The sequence below is a fragment of the Bos indicus x Bos taurus genome, chromosome 3 (assembly GCF_003369695.1).
Source record: "Bos indicus x Bos taurus breed Angus x Brahman F1 hybrid chromosome 3, Bos_hybrid_MaternalHap_v2.0, whole genome shotgun sequence".
Lineage (NCBI taxonomy): Eukaryota > Metazoa > Chordata > Mammalia > Artiodactyla > Bovidae > Bos > Bos indicus x Bos taurus.
The window spans coordinates 110071349-110087949 of record NC_040078.1 but is presented as its reverse complement, the minus strand read 5'-3'; the positions used below and the strand labels follow the sequence as shown (position 1 = coordinate 110087949).

The 16601-nt window shown below is 41.1% G+C and overlaps 1 protein-coding gene across 2 annotated transcripts in view; it reads left to right on the top strand.

Annotated features, from left to right (window-relative positions):
• AGO4 (argonaute RISC catalytic component 4) overlaps positions 1–14006 on the top strand; it is a 37909-nt gene extending 23903 nt beyond the window's left edge. The window contains exons 14-18 of one of the 2 annotated variants that reach the window (XM_027537853.1): positions 1187–1502; positions 1794–1928; positions 7504–7605; positions 7863–8062; positions 10134–14006. In XM_027537853.1, the coding sequence (XP_027393654.1) occupies positions 1187–1502; positions 1794–1928; positions 7504–7605; positions 7863–8062; positions 10134–10242 (862 nt within the window). In that variant the 3' untranslated portion in view covers positions 10243–14006. The remainder of the gene's footprint in view (positions 1–1186; positions 1503–1793; positions 1929–7503; positions 7606–7862; positions 8063–10133) is intronic. The other variant, XM_027537854.1, reaches the window with a different exon arrangement.
• Positions 14007–16601: the final 2595 nt, after the last annotated feature.

Genomic DNA, 16601 nt, shown 5'->3' with positions numbered 1-16601 from the left:
GTTTTCCATTTGTTTTTTAAAATCTAACTTACATGATTTACACTAAAACAGATCTCAAATATACCCCTTGGTTACTTTTTCTGATACACATACGCACTCATGTAACCACCACCCAGGTTAAATATAGAACATGTCCAGCTCTTCATCAGGTTTCCTTGTGGCCCCTCTCAGTAGATAACCCCTGACAGTACCACTAGACTTCCCTGATGGCTCACAGGAGCCTGGCGGGCCTGGCCCGACGTGTGTGTGTGTATACACAATAAGTAAAATAAATGTAAATTACATGGTCAAAGTGATAAACACTATGGAGAAACACAGAATAGGGACGGAGACGAGCTTTGTTCTCTTCCTTAAGTCTCGCGTCTTGGGGTTTGGTCCTGGTTTCATGTGCATCCTGCAGTTCAGCATCCACTGTAGAAATCCCAGGATTCTAAGAGAGACTGTTCTGGGAAAGTTTTTCCTTTGGTGGTGGTTTAGTCGCCAGGTTGTGTCTGACTCTTGCAACCCCGTGGACTGTAGCCTGCCAGGCTCCTCTGCCCAGGGGATTCTCCAGGCAAGAATACTGGAGTGGGTTGCCATTTCCTTCTCCAGGGGATCTTCCCAACCAGGAATCGAACCTGGATGTCCTGCATTGCAGGCAAATTCATTACTGACTGAGCTATGAGGGAAACCCAAGTTTCCCCTTTACACATAGAGATTTTGTTAAATTTGAGTTAGGTTCTTTTCTTGACTCTTTCCTTCCTGCTATTGCAGAAGAACCATGTTGGGCTTCCCTGGTGGCTCAGCTGGTAAAGAATCCACCTGCAATGCAGGAGACCTGGGTTCTATCCCTGGGTTGGGAAGATCCCCTGGAGAAGGGAATGGCTACCCACTCCAGTATTCTGACCTGGAGAATTCCATGGACTATCCATGGGGTCGCAAAGAGTTGGACATGACTGAGCAACTTCCACTTTCACTTGACTCTTTCCTTCCTGCTATTGCAGGAGAACCATGTTGGCTTCTTTAGTCAATTCAGATTCATGATACTGGGTGGTAGGCACTCAGTGGGCTTTAGAAGTCTCTCCCAGTGGGCACACCTTTATTCTCTCTTGCAAGATTGTGTCTGTGATTGTATCTGGTGAGCTTGCTAAATGAAAGCATTTTCATCCATATGTCTGAGTGGCAATGTCTCCTTAAATCTGATCAGGCCCTCAGTGTTCCAGCAACCTGTCATCTTCCTGGGAGCAGATGTCACACACCCCCCAGCAGGCGATGGGAAGAAGCCATCCATCGCGGCTGTGGTTGGCAGTATGGATGGCCACCCCAGCCGGTACTGTGCCACCGTTCGCGTGCAGACCTCCCGCCAGGAGATCTCCCAGGAGCTCCTCTATAGTCAGGAGGTAATCCAGGATCTTACCAACATGGTTCGAGAGCTGCTGATCCAGTTCTACAAATCCACACGTTTCAAACCCACTCGGATCATCTATTACCGTGGAGGCGTATCCGAGGGACAGATGAAACAGGTAATCTCATTATCCTATAGCTTCCCTCTGGGGCATCTACATTTTTTTTTCTTTTTTGGTCACACCATGTGGCATCTGGGATCTTGGTTCCCTGACCAGGGATGAAACCCATGCCCCCTGCATTGGAAGCATGGAGTCTGAACCACTGGGCCACCAGGAAAGTTCCCTCTGGGGCTTCTCAGTGTCTAATGGAACTTCCTCCAATCTACCACTCTGGGTAAATCAGATCTGAGAGATACCTAAGAGATAGGCAAGTTCTCAATTAAACGTCATTCCATTTCTAACTCCTAGGTAGCTTGGCCAGAACTAATAGCAATTCGAAAGGCATGTATTAGCTTGGAAGAAGATTACCGGCCAGGAATAACCTATATTGTGGTGCAGAAAAGACATCACACACGACTCTTCTGTGCAGATAAAACAGAAAGGGTAAGAACACATAGGATAAGCTTTATTATCTGATGCAAGTGAATGTGGTTTTGAGCAGGCATACATACAATTTTTTTCTAAAAGCAGAAGTGCCTAATAATAATTTAGGAAACATACTAACTCCAGTTGAGCTTAGATGAGCAATTCTGAATGATATAGGTTTCAAGACTGAATATTTCTGTTACGTGACAGCAATACTGGTTTCTAGAGTTTCTAGAGGGGGAAATAAAAAGCTTGCCAGGTACACTATGGTGATATAGACAAGCTCCACAGAGAGGGGTTATTTATTTGGACTTTATTGCCATTTGCTACTTTTTGTTATCAATGTCTAAGGCATGGGTCTAGGGTATAAAGAAGCATTTCTTTTCCAAATAATTTTATATCAGTGCAGAGGATTTTTAGGGTATGCACTTTGAATACTTATGATGTCATACTTACTAATCATGGGCAAGTTAAGTTCTCTAAGCTTAATGGTTCTAACTATAAAGTGTGGTAAATACAATACCTAGCTTCCATGGTTGTTAAGGGTTAAATTAGTAAATAAATGTTAATTTTGGATACAATTGCCAGCATTTGATTAAAAAAAAACATTTTGTGTAACCTATTTATAATCTGATATTAATATACAAGCTAGGTAAATTATAGGCACATAGTGTTGAATGACTTTAATTCTATGGTCTTTTCTGTGACATTACTTTATCTTTTTCAGGTCCCCTCTGACTGGCTCCCAGAGAGACCAGTTCTGTCCATTGCCCAATCTTGTGGTCTTGTGGGTGACCCTCACTGTTTTCTAGTGCTTGCTTAGTTTTTGTCTCTGATCCAAAACTGAGCTGTTTCTTCTCATTTTCTGAATCATTAGAGAACTAAGGTTTTATGCTTGGGCCATAGGTTCATCAATCAGCACAGATTCAAAATACTGTCTTCCAAATTGCCCAGACTCTGACTTGGTAGTACTTCTTAGATTCTGCTAATTCACCTTCTCTGAACTCTTGCCTGAGCTCTAGGCACAAAGTATCCTACCATCCCCTCCTTAGGAGGGAATGCATAGTCACTCTCCATTCCTCTGTCAACTTGCTATTCCTGCAACTTAAGACCTGGATTATGTTTCTCAAATCCCGATCTCATAGCTTTATTTTTGACCATCCGGTGTTACTCCTGACCTTTGAAGATTGACAGTCCCAATCCTTGGTCCACTTTACACCCCTAACACTTACCAACATCTTCAGTTCTCTAAATATGCCTCTTGCCAGTCCCCAACTCTGAATTAATGCACTTGCCTGTTTCCTTTGCTTCTACTCTTAGGCTGGTTGAAGTTGCTGAGGAAAAAAGTCATTTATTCAGTAATGAACCATGTTACAAGTTCTTGATAGCAAATCTCAGCCAGGCCTTTGATGCCGCAATTTTTTTTTTTTCGTTTTTCCTATTCTCCGTAGCATCTGTTCCAATCCTTTATACTCTTCTCAAGTCCCCAACCCTAACCATGACACCTTCATTGCCAACAACTTACATTGCCAGCAATAGAGCAACCTTCTGTTTCCTCCAGAAAACAAAATTGTGAAGGCATGAATTTTCTCAGCTTCCTCTCCTCTGCTTTCAAATTTAGCTAAATCTTGTGTTTTCTTACCCTGTTCCTTGAATCTTGGACACTAACCGCTCCCACTTACGCTTCCCCACTCCAGCCTGTGCTTTTGGTTTTAATCCTTTCTGCCTTCTCCAGAGCCTCACTTCATTAATTATCCATTATTTTTCAGAATTTAAATTTTCCCCATTCCATTGGCTCCTTCTCCTCATCCTCTAAAGTTTCTTAACTTTTCCTCAGGCTTCTCTAAAACTTCCCTTTTCTCTCAGTCTACCTGCCATTTTTTTCCTTTCGGCTCTTTAATGACCAAACTTATAAGAAGAAAAGACTTGACTTTCTTTCTGTACCTTCTCATGTAATGTTTCAGTTCTCTGTTGCCTAACTTTGACTTCTTTGACTCCACCAAGGTTGTCTCTCAATGACTGGCTCATTTTGAATCCAGTGACGGCTTGTCGAATTCCCACACTGACCTCTTTGCAGCACTTACGGATGGTTGCCTTCTTTGGACTTAGCAATGTGATTTTTCAGGTTCACTACCCACCTCTATAATTAGGCTTTCTTTGACTCTTCTTCTTCCTCTCTCCATTAAACACTAATGCTTCCTGGAATTTCATATCTCTCTCTTCTGAATTTCAACTGTCTTTAGTCTCACCTACTTTTCTGGCTTCACTGATTTGCTTATTGATTACCAAGTCTGTATTTCCAGCCCCAGATTTTCTGTGCAGCTCCTGATCTGTACTTCTAATTGTCTGTCGGTTTACTTAGATGCTCTGTAGGCATTGTGTCAGTCAAAATAGGCGAGGCTGTGCTGTGGTGACAAAAGACTCCAAAGTCTCAGTGGCTTACAAAGATTTATTTCTTGCTCACATTACACATTCATTGTGGCCCTCCTGCAGCTGTGACCTCGCTGTGCTCCCTTTGGAACCTAGGATGTTGGAGAAGCATCTGTCTGGAACTTGGCCAGTCATTGTAGCAGAGGAGAAAAAAGATACATGTCAAGCCATATTCTGGCTCTTAAAGCTTCTGCCTAGAAGTGGCACATCTCAGACCACATTTTATCAGTCAAAGGAAGTTACGTGGCCACTTGTGAGTTAATTGGGTAGGGATGTATAATGTACCCCCACCCCCTAGCCCCCCCCTCCCCCCGCCAGAGGGTCTCTAGAATATTTGGCCCCAGTGATCCAATCTACCACAGGCGTTTCAAGCAAAACACATATAAACCCTTTCCTGATTGTTTTAGGATAATCCAAAACAATAGGATTCTCCTCATCCAAAAGGTATTCCTCCCCTGATTCTCTGTTCTTCTGTTGCTTGGTATCACTGTGTTAGTTAGCCAAGCTAGACAATTCTTAAGAGTTGTCTTTAAATTCTTCTCCTCTATTCCCCTCCCCCCTTCCTGTGTTCAGTTGGTCAAACAGTCTTCTGTGCTCTGTCCTGAAATCTCTTGTCTCAGCTCTTCTCTTGTGTGTCCCATCTGCCCTAGGCAGAACTTGTTAGGATTGCAGAAGACTCATAGAGGTCTCCTTTTTTCCATTCCTCTTTCACAGATGCATCCTCCACCTGCTGTCAGGGCTAGGTTTTTAAAATACAGATCTTATCCTGCCACTCCACTGCTCAAAAGTCTTTGTGTTTTCCCCCATTGCCTATGCTTGAGGGTACGAAATGCTTTCTTATGGTGTTCAGTGTCTTCCCGAGGTAGCCAAAGCATAATATTTCAGTTTGCTTTTTCAACATGTACTCATACACCTTCTATTACTGATGTGATTATTTCCATTTCCTATGTATATTGTATATTTTTATCCCTGGAATGACCACATCCATCCCACCTTTTTCCCCCCTCGTTTTTATAATAAGATATAATGTAGACACAGTAAAATTCACCATTTTTATTGTGCTGTTGTACAAGTTTTGACAAATGCATATAGTTGTGTAACTACACCCTAATATGAAAATGATTCCATCGTACACACTTGTCTTGTGCCGTTGTAGTTAACCTTTTCCCTCACCTATAGCTGCTGACAACCACTGATATATATTCTGTCCCTCGAGTTTTGTCTTTCTCAGGACGTCATATGAAAAGAAGTCATAGCCTTTGGTCTGGCTTCTTTTACTTAGCATGGTGCATTTGAGATTCAACCAAGTTTTTATATGTATCAATAGCTTGTTCCTTTTTATTGGTGGGTAGTAATTTGTGATACAGATGAATCACAGTTTGTTCATCCATTCCTGACTTTAAAGGATATTGGAATGTCTTCATTTCCATTCCGTCCCCTCTCCATTCAACCTCTATGTATCCTATAAGGCAGGGGTCCCCAACCCATGGACCACAGACCAGTACCAGTCCAAGGCCTGTTAGAAACTGGGCTGTATAGCAGATGAGCAGTGGGCAAGCAAGTGAAGCTCCATCGGCCACTCCCCATCACTCCCCATTGCTCACACAACTGCATGAACTGTCTTCCTCCTCCCCCTAGTCTGTGGAAAAATTGTCTTCCACGAAACTACCTGGGCTCCAGAAAGGTTGGGGATCACTGCTATAAAGCATGGCTCAACTGTTTCCTCTTACCAACTTTTCCCACTGCCTTCCGTAAGGCCCTTACTACATTGCGTTGCTGTCCGTTGCATATGACTTTGATGAAGAGTAGGAGGGCAGGGTTATTAGTTCTCTCTGTGCCTCTGTCTTCATCCCCAGCATCTGCTGCAGAGCCTTGCACATGGTGCTCAAGCAATAATTATTAAAATGAACATGACGGGACCCTTTTCCCCCAGAGCAGCACCTCTTTAGGTTCTCATCTGTAGATTCCAAGAGATTTTTAAAAAGGGGATTCTATGGTCAAATAAGTTCAGGAAGTGCTGTATACTCCTTCTCCCTCTTGAAGGTTATGCATGACTAGATAAAGATTCTGAGAAGTCATGCAATAGAAAGGCCTTTTAACTTTGGTTTAAACCAGTGTCCCTCAAATTTATTTGACCATAAAACACCTAAACACATCCTGCAGAACTAACATTCCTAAAGCATACAGTTTGGGGAAGGATACTAGAATGATTACAACTCAGTTACATTTCCTCTTGTCTAGATAGGTACCCAAGGTCACATATGAATTTGATGGAATGAGACTTTTCTATACTCATGTATTTTATTATATGAATAGCATATGATACTCAACTGAAGTGAACGATAGTTAAAATGGAGTCAAATAAATTCCCATCAAATTTGTGCCAACATGCTAAATATACTTCCTATATGGAATCTTTCTGTACAGCAGAAGTGGTTGGAAATTGACCAAATAGCAAGATTTTTCTTATTTCTGCTTTTCTGGAAGTTTGATTTTAGAGTTTGATTATAGAAGAACTTGAGAATTTTTAAAATGTAAGCAATCATCACCTAATTTTGTGGATGGTTAGATTGAGACCCAAAGATACTATGCTTGGTTCAATGCATGTAGTTGCAAGGAAGGGCTTGGAACTGAAACTTTGGTTTTCCTAATTCTCATTTCAGTACACTCCTCCTGATAATGCATGTGCCAGTGAATTCTTTTATTGATCCTGTACAAGTATTAGTTTTGTTGAACCTGGTGAACCAGTTCGAAGATTCCTTCATCTTAACTTTAACTGGAAGTTGACTTTTTTTTTTTAACTCCAAATAAAGAATAAAACTGATTTTTTTTCCCTCAGGTAACTTGTCCATCTTAAATGTCTTTTTTTCCCCTCTGTGAACATACCAGTGTGTCATCTAAAAAATTGATGACAATAATGCAGCCCAAAGCCACAGGTAGAATAATTCAGTCTGGATTCCCTTAGTGAAACCATGGAGTATATTTGTTTGTGAAAATATTTAAGGATGAAATAGTTGGGCCAAGGGAAATTTACAGAAAATTCAACATCTTGAATTAAACTGATTTTCAAGAGTTCACTTAAGAGCAGTTTACTTACTTGTTACTAATGGCCTGAACCCAACTTAGCTCTTTGATGACTAATTATACCCTTTTTTTTTGGTAGGTAGGGAAAAGTGGCAATGTACCAGCAGGCACTACTGTGGATAGCACCATCACACATCCATCCGAGTTTGACTTTTACCTCTGTAGTCATGCGGGAATTCAGGTAATTTGGAAGCTGGTCCAGATACTTGTCTTGATAGGGAGGTGTTTGAAAATTCAGGAACTAGCTTAAGTAGACTTGTCATTAAACACTGTACATAACTTTGTTAATACTTGTGTCCTAAAACTGTTACCTCTTGGTCTGAGTATCTCCTTGTAGGTGTGCTAGGCAGGACTATTTCTGAATTTAGGTAGGTTTCCATTCTCCTCTCAGGTAGTACACCCATGTCAGAGACAGTAATCATACAATTCTTTCTCCAGGGAACCAGCCGTCCTTCACATTACCAGGTCTTGTGGGATGACAACTGCTTCACCGCAGATGAGCTCCAGTTGTTGACTTACCAGCTTTGTCACACCTATGTGCGGTGCACACGCTCAGTCTCTATTCCAGCCCCTGCCTATTATGCCCGGCTCGTAGCCTTCAGGGCAAGGTATCATCTGGTGGATAAGGATCATGACAGGCAAGTTTCTCAGGCAAATAAAATCTTTCTGTTTGTGTTGGCAGTATGTTTCTTTTTAAAAATGAGCTTCCATTGAAAACTTTTAGGAAGAGCTAAACTTCCTTTTAGGGTCTACATTTCATGGAGCAAATAAAATTACATGTTACGACTTTTGGTCCAAAAAGCTGATATTGTGACTTTTGGTCCAAAAAAGTGCCCAGGCTCGTTCACACTTGTATGGTATGTCTGTCCCCCTTAAAAAGGAATCTTATTTGGAACTGCCTGTGGTTTTTCTTTAGAGCCAAATGCATTTCAGTTCTGCTCAAATACTAAGCAGCCTCGCAAGACATTCAGCCCAGTGCCCTGGCTCCAGTCAGAGCAATTACAGGCCTGTGGATTCCAGTTCATGCAAGGGGGAGGTCCTGACCAGGTCACTTTACTTTCAGTACAATCTTGGAGAATGCATTAGAAGGAACCTGGGTTTGTGTTGGGAAGAGGTGGGGTACCAGACCATTCTCACCCCTAACTAAAGATCTCAAAAGAATCAGACATATTGACCTGTTACTGAGCTACTATTGAGTAGCTAAACAAGTTCTCTCCATTAATTTTTCTTTTCAAATGACCATCTGTGAAGTATAGCAGTTTCTGGGCTCTTCCCCAAGTCTGAATTCAGCTGCTAAATAGTAGACATTCCACTGCGAGTCTATTTCTGTACGGTTGAAAGTACTCTATTATGGAAAATGCCCAGCTGTGGCTTTGTACCTTTCATTCTGTAATATACGTATTCATTCAACACAGTTATTAGGTATTCACTGTGTCTCCAGCACTGTGCTAGGTACTAAAATCAGTAAGTTGAGGAAGACATGTCTCCTGGGATTTTATGTTTCAGTATGGTAGACAATACAGGCAAACATAAAACCTGACGATTAGCTCAAAGCAGTAGAGATGAAAGTGCAATTGAACATCAGAGGAAGTCTGTTAGAGATTTTGTAGCTGGATGGGTAAGATTTGGCTCTATAAAGAAGAGAAAAGAATTTTCCAGGCAGAGGGAATAACAGACACAAAGAAGACAAGACAAGTGACGTGTTTGGACAGTAGCAAGTTTTCTTTGACTGGAGCATTTGAATAGAGAATAGCAGGCATGAAGCTGGAAAAGTATGTTAGAGCAAGATTATCTTTGTTCAAAGTAAAAGGCTAGTCATGGGATTAAATAGATATTATTTAACAGTCAGTTGGATGTGCGTGACAGAGAAGAGGATGAAGTAAAAGATGACCAAGATTTTGAGCCTAGATGATAGGGGGTAATAATAATTTAAGTAGAGAACTCAGGAGGGATGATAATTTCCCATTTACTAAGCCCTTTGTATCACATGGTGCTCTTAAGAGGTATGTTCAGAAGTTATTGTTATCCTAAAAGATCAAGTTCAGAGGGGTTGTTACTTGTCCAAGGTCCTATAGCTAGTAAGGGGAAGACAAGAAAGGCTGGTGGCACAGTATCATTTGCTGAGTATCTGTTATGTTCCAGCAGTGTGCTCAGCACATTCACTGATTCATCAAATGGTTATTGAGACACTGTTATATGCCAGGCACTAAGGATTTCGTGGTAAAACACAAATTTACTAGTTTCTTGGAGATTCTATCCTGGTAGAGGAATAAATAATTATCCAAATAATGATCTTTTAAGTGAAATAAAAGTAGAGGATTTCATGAAAGTATAGTTCATGTGGCTCTGACCTGAACTTCAGAGTCAGGGAAGATTTCTTTGGGGGAAATGACATTTAACTGAAAACTAAAGAACAAGTGGGCATTAACCAGACATAAAAGACAGGGAAGTCCCTGCTTAGGCACTGATAAAGATCTGGGTCTTTGCAGACACTATGCTATTTAATTATTGCAACAGTCTAAATAAGTTGTATTTTTCAATTGAGCAAACTGATGTTTAGAGAGACATTACAGATTACTTAAGGAGTCACAGTTTGAGCTCAAGATCTCAAATCCAGTACTATTCATGCTATTTGAAACCTGAAGTTTGAAGTGGTCTTTTGTTACACTATTTTTTTTTTTTTTTTTTTTTGCTTTCTTTTTTTTACAGTGCGGAAGGCAGTCATGTGTCAGGACAGAGCAATGGCCGAGATCCTCAGGCCTTGGCTAAAGCTGTGCAAATCCACCATGATACCCAGCACACCATGTATTTTGCCTGAGAATCTCAGAAAAAGAACTCAACCAGTTTGTTATCCCACGCAGCCTCAAAATGTTTCAAATGCCTACTGCCTCTAGAGAGAGCCAAGTTGACTTCAGGTGGTCTTCTACCAGCAACTCGGAATAGTTGCACTGAATCTATACTTCACAGCACTGTCTGATGCATCAACAAAATTGAGCCATTTTTTAAAAGTAATAGATACTCATAGATTATCTTTTCTGATGCACTGGACTGAATTTTTACCTCATCATGCAAAGGCTGATCAGCCTGAACTTTCTAAAGGACTTTATGAGAAAGGTTTCTATGGACTATTTTGCTAGCTGTGGTGTTCACCGCATCCCTCTAGTCTTACCAGAGAAGATTTTTTTTCCTTTTTTCTGTATTCATTGAGTGGGGTGTGTGCATAAATGGGAGAGAAAAACCAAACAATCTACTTTAGTTCAGTGTAACTATTTAATTGTGTGGGTCCATAGGCTTTTTAATGGAGATTTCTGACTTCGCCACTGTAAATGCCTTGAATGAGCATTAATTTTTTTGTAAGTTTTACAGAATTTTATGAGTTTTTACTACTTTTCTCTGTTGATCTCTACAGACTGGTGCTGGTGCAAGTACAGGCTGCCAGGCAATTGCACTATATTTGGCTGCAGATTCAGACAGGCAATTCTCTTATTTGGTTGACTTTTGTGAATGTGTAACACAGACAGATGTGATGCATGCCATGATGACAGATAACACTGCCATGGCAAAAGTACTCATCTTTCCCCCTCTTTGGAAAAAAAAAAATTAGCTTTTAGTATTTTTCAGAGTTCTCAAAAGTGCCCATTTTATGCTGCTGTGTGGTTTGTTAGATCCAAATGATTTTTAAACTTTTCTCATAGAAACTTATCTTTGGCAATAAACATTTTTTAAAGTCCCTCCTCTTCCTCCCCCGACAATGTACTTTTTTAGATGAGATTTTGGTATGATTTTTATCAGCTGTTTCTTATAGATCATAATCTGGCAATTTCTGAAGCTGGTCAGAAAAGACATATATTTCCATGCCTTTTTAAATAATTATTTTTAATCTGTTTTATAGTCACAGTTGGTGTCCTATCACTTTGTTTTAAAATAAGCTAGAACCAGGATGCTTCCTTATTGGATAGGCTCTGCTAATCCTTAGGGTACCTTGAGTGATGCTGCAACTTGCAAAAATGTACCAGCATTTCAAACTTTTTTTCCCTGGAAATCAAGGTCACTCACAATTACTTGTAGCGCAAATGTTTTGCTTCTCTTTCAACCTGAAATACACTTGGTGGGGTTTCCTTCCTTTTATTAAACTAAAACTGCATAGAAAAGGTCGATTTTTCTTAATAGATTTTGGATTCTGTTCACAGGGAGACAGGATTCCTTTCTTCTTCAAACAAAGGGAGTTGATCTAAAGCAAGCATCAGTTACAATGTGGGGGAAAATGTATTTTGTATTTAGTGTAGATAATACTTTGTGAATGGACAACAGTTACATAGAGTGTTGATAGTTCCAGGCAGTGTTTCCCAGCCCACCTTTTACTGACTTGTAATTCTCTGTCCTGGAACCTTGGGAGTGAGAGCTGGAAGGAGGGATAAAAGGTCCAGAGCCCTTCCATATGGTTGAGGAAGGTGCCGGGGGAGGAGACAGATACAGTGTGGTAAAACATTTTTGCCACCTCTGTCTGGAAACTGCTGGTGGGGGAAACACTGGATCTAACAGTGAAGGATGTTGCTTGAACTCATTAGCTGATCCAAATCTCTTAAACTAGCCTTCTCAAAACCCCAGCAATATAAAGCACTGTTTTCCTTCAGTCTTTTAAACAAGCTTGTAAATACATTAAAGTTTACATTTCCATGTGCTGTTGATCAGCGATGCCACCAGTGTTTGCTGAGACTGGTCTCCGAGAGTTTTATAATGTATATCGAATCCTAAAAGCTCATTAAGATACGAGTGCAGACGTCCTTGTTCTCTGCATAGAGTGGGATGAAAGCAAGCTCTGTAATTGAGGCACAACATGGGCAGGAGTGAAGAAGATGGCAGATGTTAATTTCTTAAGATTTTCCTTTTTTGCAAATACCTCACTTGGGCACTACAAATCAGGACACGTTGGTGAGGCGCTGGCTGCTGCTTTTTATTCACACTTGTTCAGGGAGAGCACAGAAAATATCCTTCAGCTTGGCTACCCTTGACCCAAGAGGAGGAAAAACAAAAGTTTTCTTAGGAGATGGAGGACTTGCTGGAGTCCAGGATGTGAAGAACTCTTGGTGGCTGGCTGGCTGATGGGCACCACATCTGGACTTGAGTGCCTCGGACTTGCTTGTTAATAATGCACAGAAGAAGCGTCCCTTCTCACCATCTCCTGGCATGTATGAAGCAGGGAGCGAGGCAGAGTGCCAGGAAGCCCTGACTCGCCTGCCTGCTCTTGGGCTATATGCTCGACCTTGAACTATAGTTTGTAAGACCTCAGTCAGTCCTAGTACACTGGGGCAAATCAGTGTAGTGGTGGAGGAAAAGCCGGGAGGCCTATTTTTATAGGAAAACAGTACCTTGAAGGGTGCAATGCTATAGTTTTAGACAAAAGGAAGGACAGAGAACTGAGATTGTTGGGGAAAAAACTTGCTGAGGGGTGAGTAAGAGGTAATCACTGCAGAATCAGAGTTGCAGCAATACTCTTGCATGCAGGTCTGAAAGCATAGTTTTAATTTGGCTTGACAGTTTGAACACAGTAAACCCTTGGGACTGAATCATTATGCATGTGTCAATCAATGGGAAGTGTGCATTCTCTAGAAGTAGGTTTAGACTGTTTGGTTGTTTTTTTTTTAATGCCGCCTGTTTAGGCACTGTCATGTGGTGTGAAAGATTTAAATGTAGCAATGCTAAAGAGTAACAATTTGGGGAGAAGGCACAGGGACCTTCAAAGAGTGGTGAAGATCCAAATGTTGAACCCATTATGTTTTGTTGTGGTGGTTAGCTGCAAAGTGAACTCACTGGCTTAACACAGCCAGTAGTCTGGGCAGGCAGAACATATTCACTCGTACTATAATTTCTATTTGCTGCTTCCAAAGGTGACGATTTACAAGCAGACATATTCTATACAGTCTGTGTTTTAGGATCTGGTGCCCAGTCTATATCAGAGCTTACCTAACTGGCTCAGCTACCTGTATGAAAAGGTAATCCGCTGTTTAATCGGGCCCACCCTCTCCACCCTGCCCTAGTGACCCTCTGTGGATGTGCTGTAAGATTTTCTTGCTCGATAGCAAGGTGGTAGCTCTGCTTTCATTTTAAGAAAGTGGAGGCTGAGGGCATTGTATCAATATTGCTTCAACTCCAGGGACTTTTTCCTTGTAAAATTAAAAGGAAGATCTTGTTATTGATTAACCATTTTCTTATCCCTTGCTATTGACATATTCATGCTCTTTCTATGTCTAGTGACTGAAAAAAATGTTTGCATTTGTTCATTTGACTAATGGTGTCATTTTTGTTTCGATATTGTTAGACTTGTAATGTTTTAAAATGTATTTTTATTAAATTTGGACTGGATGTATGTCTCTAGCAATACGAGGTACTTTTTAAACTATTAAGGGAGGGGTGATATCCCCATGTTGAGATAAGATGATGGTTGTTTAAATTTGCAAATTTTTTTTTGGCCTGCAGGGATATTTTGTGTTCATGTGTCCAAAAATGAATAAATTGGCATTCTTTTGCCAAATGTTGTTTTGTTTTGTTTTGTCAACTGCCTAATAAATATAAATTATACTATCATAGCAATACACATGGTTACTTTTTAAAAAGAAGTTTGAAAAAGAACAATGGAAAAAGTTCATGTTTTTAACTCCTGGGTCTCCCTATTTTTATAAATTGTTATTTGGGAAATTTAGAAGAGCTTCTCGGAGCATTTCACATGTGAAAACGGACAAGCTTCATCCCGGTTCTGGGTATAGCTCTTAACAGGAAGATCTATTTCAGTGATATTCTGAGAAAAATCTTCAGGCTCCAGAGGGCAGTATGGCCATGTACTTTATAAGGCTGACTTCTTGAGAGGAGGAGCTGCCTGAATTCACCCATCCTGCGGCTATCCAATCTCCTGTCTTTTAATTTTTAACAGCAAAGCTGTTTTGTTAAGTTATGGCAAGGATAATGCAGAGATTTACACAATGTGGCACTTATACTCAGGTAATTTGTAGTTTACCAAAGGACCAAGTCCTGCTAACAGCCAACTTTACTACAGGTAGTTATTTTTTCCCATCAGTACAGTATCCTCTTCTCCATATTTGTTATCAATCATTTATCATGAGGCCAGAATATGCCAAGCTCTGCCTAGGTTGCAACACAGAAAAGTAAAAACTTAATTCTTCAAAGAATTCATTTTAATACAGCATAAGGTGGGGAGGAGGAGGCAGCAAGATTAACATTATCTGAGTGCCCAGTGTATGTAGTCACTTTATATTGACATCCCCAAAACAATCCTTTGAGGTCGATAGTGGTAGCCCCATTTTAAAGATGAGGAGTCAAAGCTAGAATCTGAATCCAGGCCTATCTAACTTCATTATACCTGCTACTGAGCATGAAGCTATAGGAACTTAAAAAGGGAAACAACTTTGGTCATGGGATGTCAGGAAAGACTCTACAGAGTCATGAATTTTGGGGTAGTTCATGAAGCATGACAGTTTGCCAGGTGGACAAGAGGGGAACAAGGGGATTCTAGACATATTGTTTCCTTACAGTAGGTTATAGTAGCTATAATTTTTATCTACCCAAATTCTTTCACTTATTACTTCTTTAGGTAACAGAATCCCTCTTTCCTATGGGAACCCCATTATTTGGTGTGTTTCAAGTGAGTCCAAATGGCCTTCCTCCTGCTTCATCCTCTACCATTTGTGTTACATTCATGTACATCCCTGGGGGATGTGTTACAACAGCTACAATGGATCATGTGCCCACTGTTGTGGGGGGGGGTGTGGCCTGGCCAGCAAGCAGGGAAGTCACAACATAGTTACAAGGCATGTGCCTCTTCTGTCTCTTTTTCTGTCTCTTGGCTCAAAGCCCTTGTCTTTATTCTCCAGAAGCTATTGGCATGTCTTTAAGGAGAAGAAAAAATTAGATGGGGAAACTAGCAACTACATTACAAGTTGACTGGAGAAGGAAAGAAATTATTTTAGTTTAACAAACATTTCTGAAGCTCCTATTTTGTGCCAGGGAATACAAGGATGAAAGACAAAGTTCTGGCCATTGAAAAGTTCACTTGGGGGCCGTATATGTCACAAGGTAGCTTTGAGGGTTAAGTACTATGAGAAATATATACACGAACCATGGGACCCCTTCAGTCGTTAACCCAGTTTGGGGAGATTAAGGAAGGCTTCTTAGATGACATGATGACTGAGCTGTTTTACAAATAATGCGTGCGTGCTCAGTCATATCTGATTCTTTGCAACCTTGTAGACTGTAGCTTGCCAAGCTCCCCTGTCTGTGGGATTTTCCAGGCATGAATACTGAAGTGAGCTGCCATTTCCTCCTCCGGGGGATCTTCCTGACTGAGGGATTGAACCTGCGTCTCTTGGGTCTCCTGTGTTGCAGGCGGATTCTTTACCACTGAGTCTTACAAAGAATAAATGAGTTTTACAAGGTGAAAGTACGAATTCTTGTCACGGGCAAAGACACGAGGAGAAAACAAAGATCATGACTTGTTTGGATGAATTACAAGTAATTTCAATACTCTTAGATTGTAAGGGGTGTGTAGGGAGAAGTGATGTGTTAAAACTGGATCACAGAGGCAAGCACCAGCTCCTGACAGGACAGGACTTGAATGGCATTCTAAGGAGTTTAGAGTTTGTCCACAGGTACAAGGGAATAGAGCAGTCTGATTTGTGTTACTTATGCAGTCAGTAGTGGAGTGGGTAGTTTGAAGCTGAAGTTCTGTTGAAGGGAAGTTAGAGTTGTATTGTTGGTAACTCAGCTAAAGATGATAAGGCATGAACTTGAACAGTGATGATGCAGTTGGAGAGAAGGAATGAACACAAGAGTTATTCAGAAGGTAACAGGGGCCTTTCCTGGTGGTCCAGTGGTTAAGCATCTGACTTCCAAGGCAGGGGTTGCAGGTTCAGTCCCTGACTGGGGAACTAAGGTCCGTCATGCCCTGGAGCAACCAAGCCCGAGAGCCACAACTAGAAGAGAAGCCCCTTTGCTGCAACAAAGACCCGGGACAGCCCGAAAGGAAAGAAAGTAGAAGAAGCAGAACTTCAGGAAAGTGGATTTGGAGAGTGTGGAGGAGGAAGTAGACTCATTAGAAGGGCTCCCAGTTTTCTGGCTTGGGTAGCTGGGTAAATAACAGGGCCACTGAGACAGTAAGCACAGAAG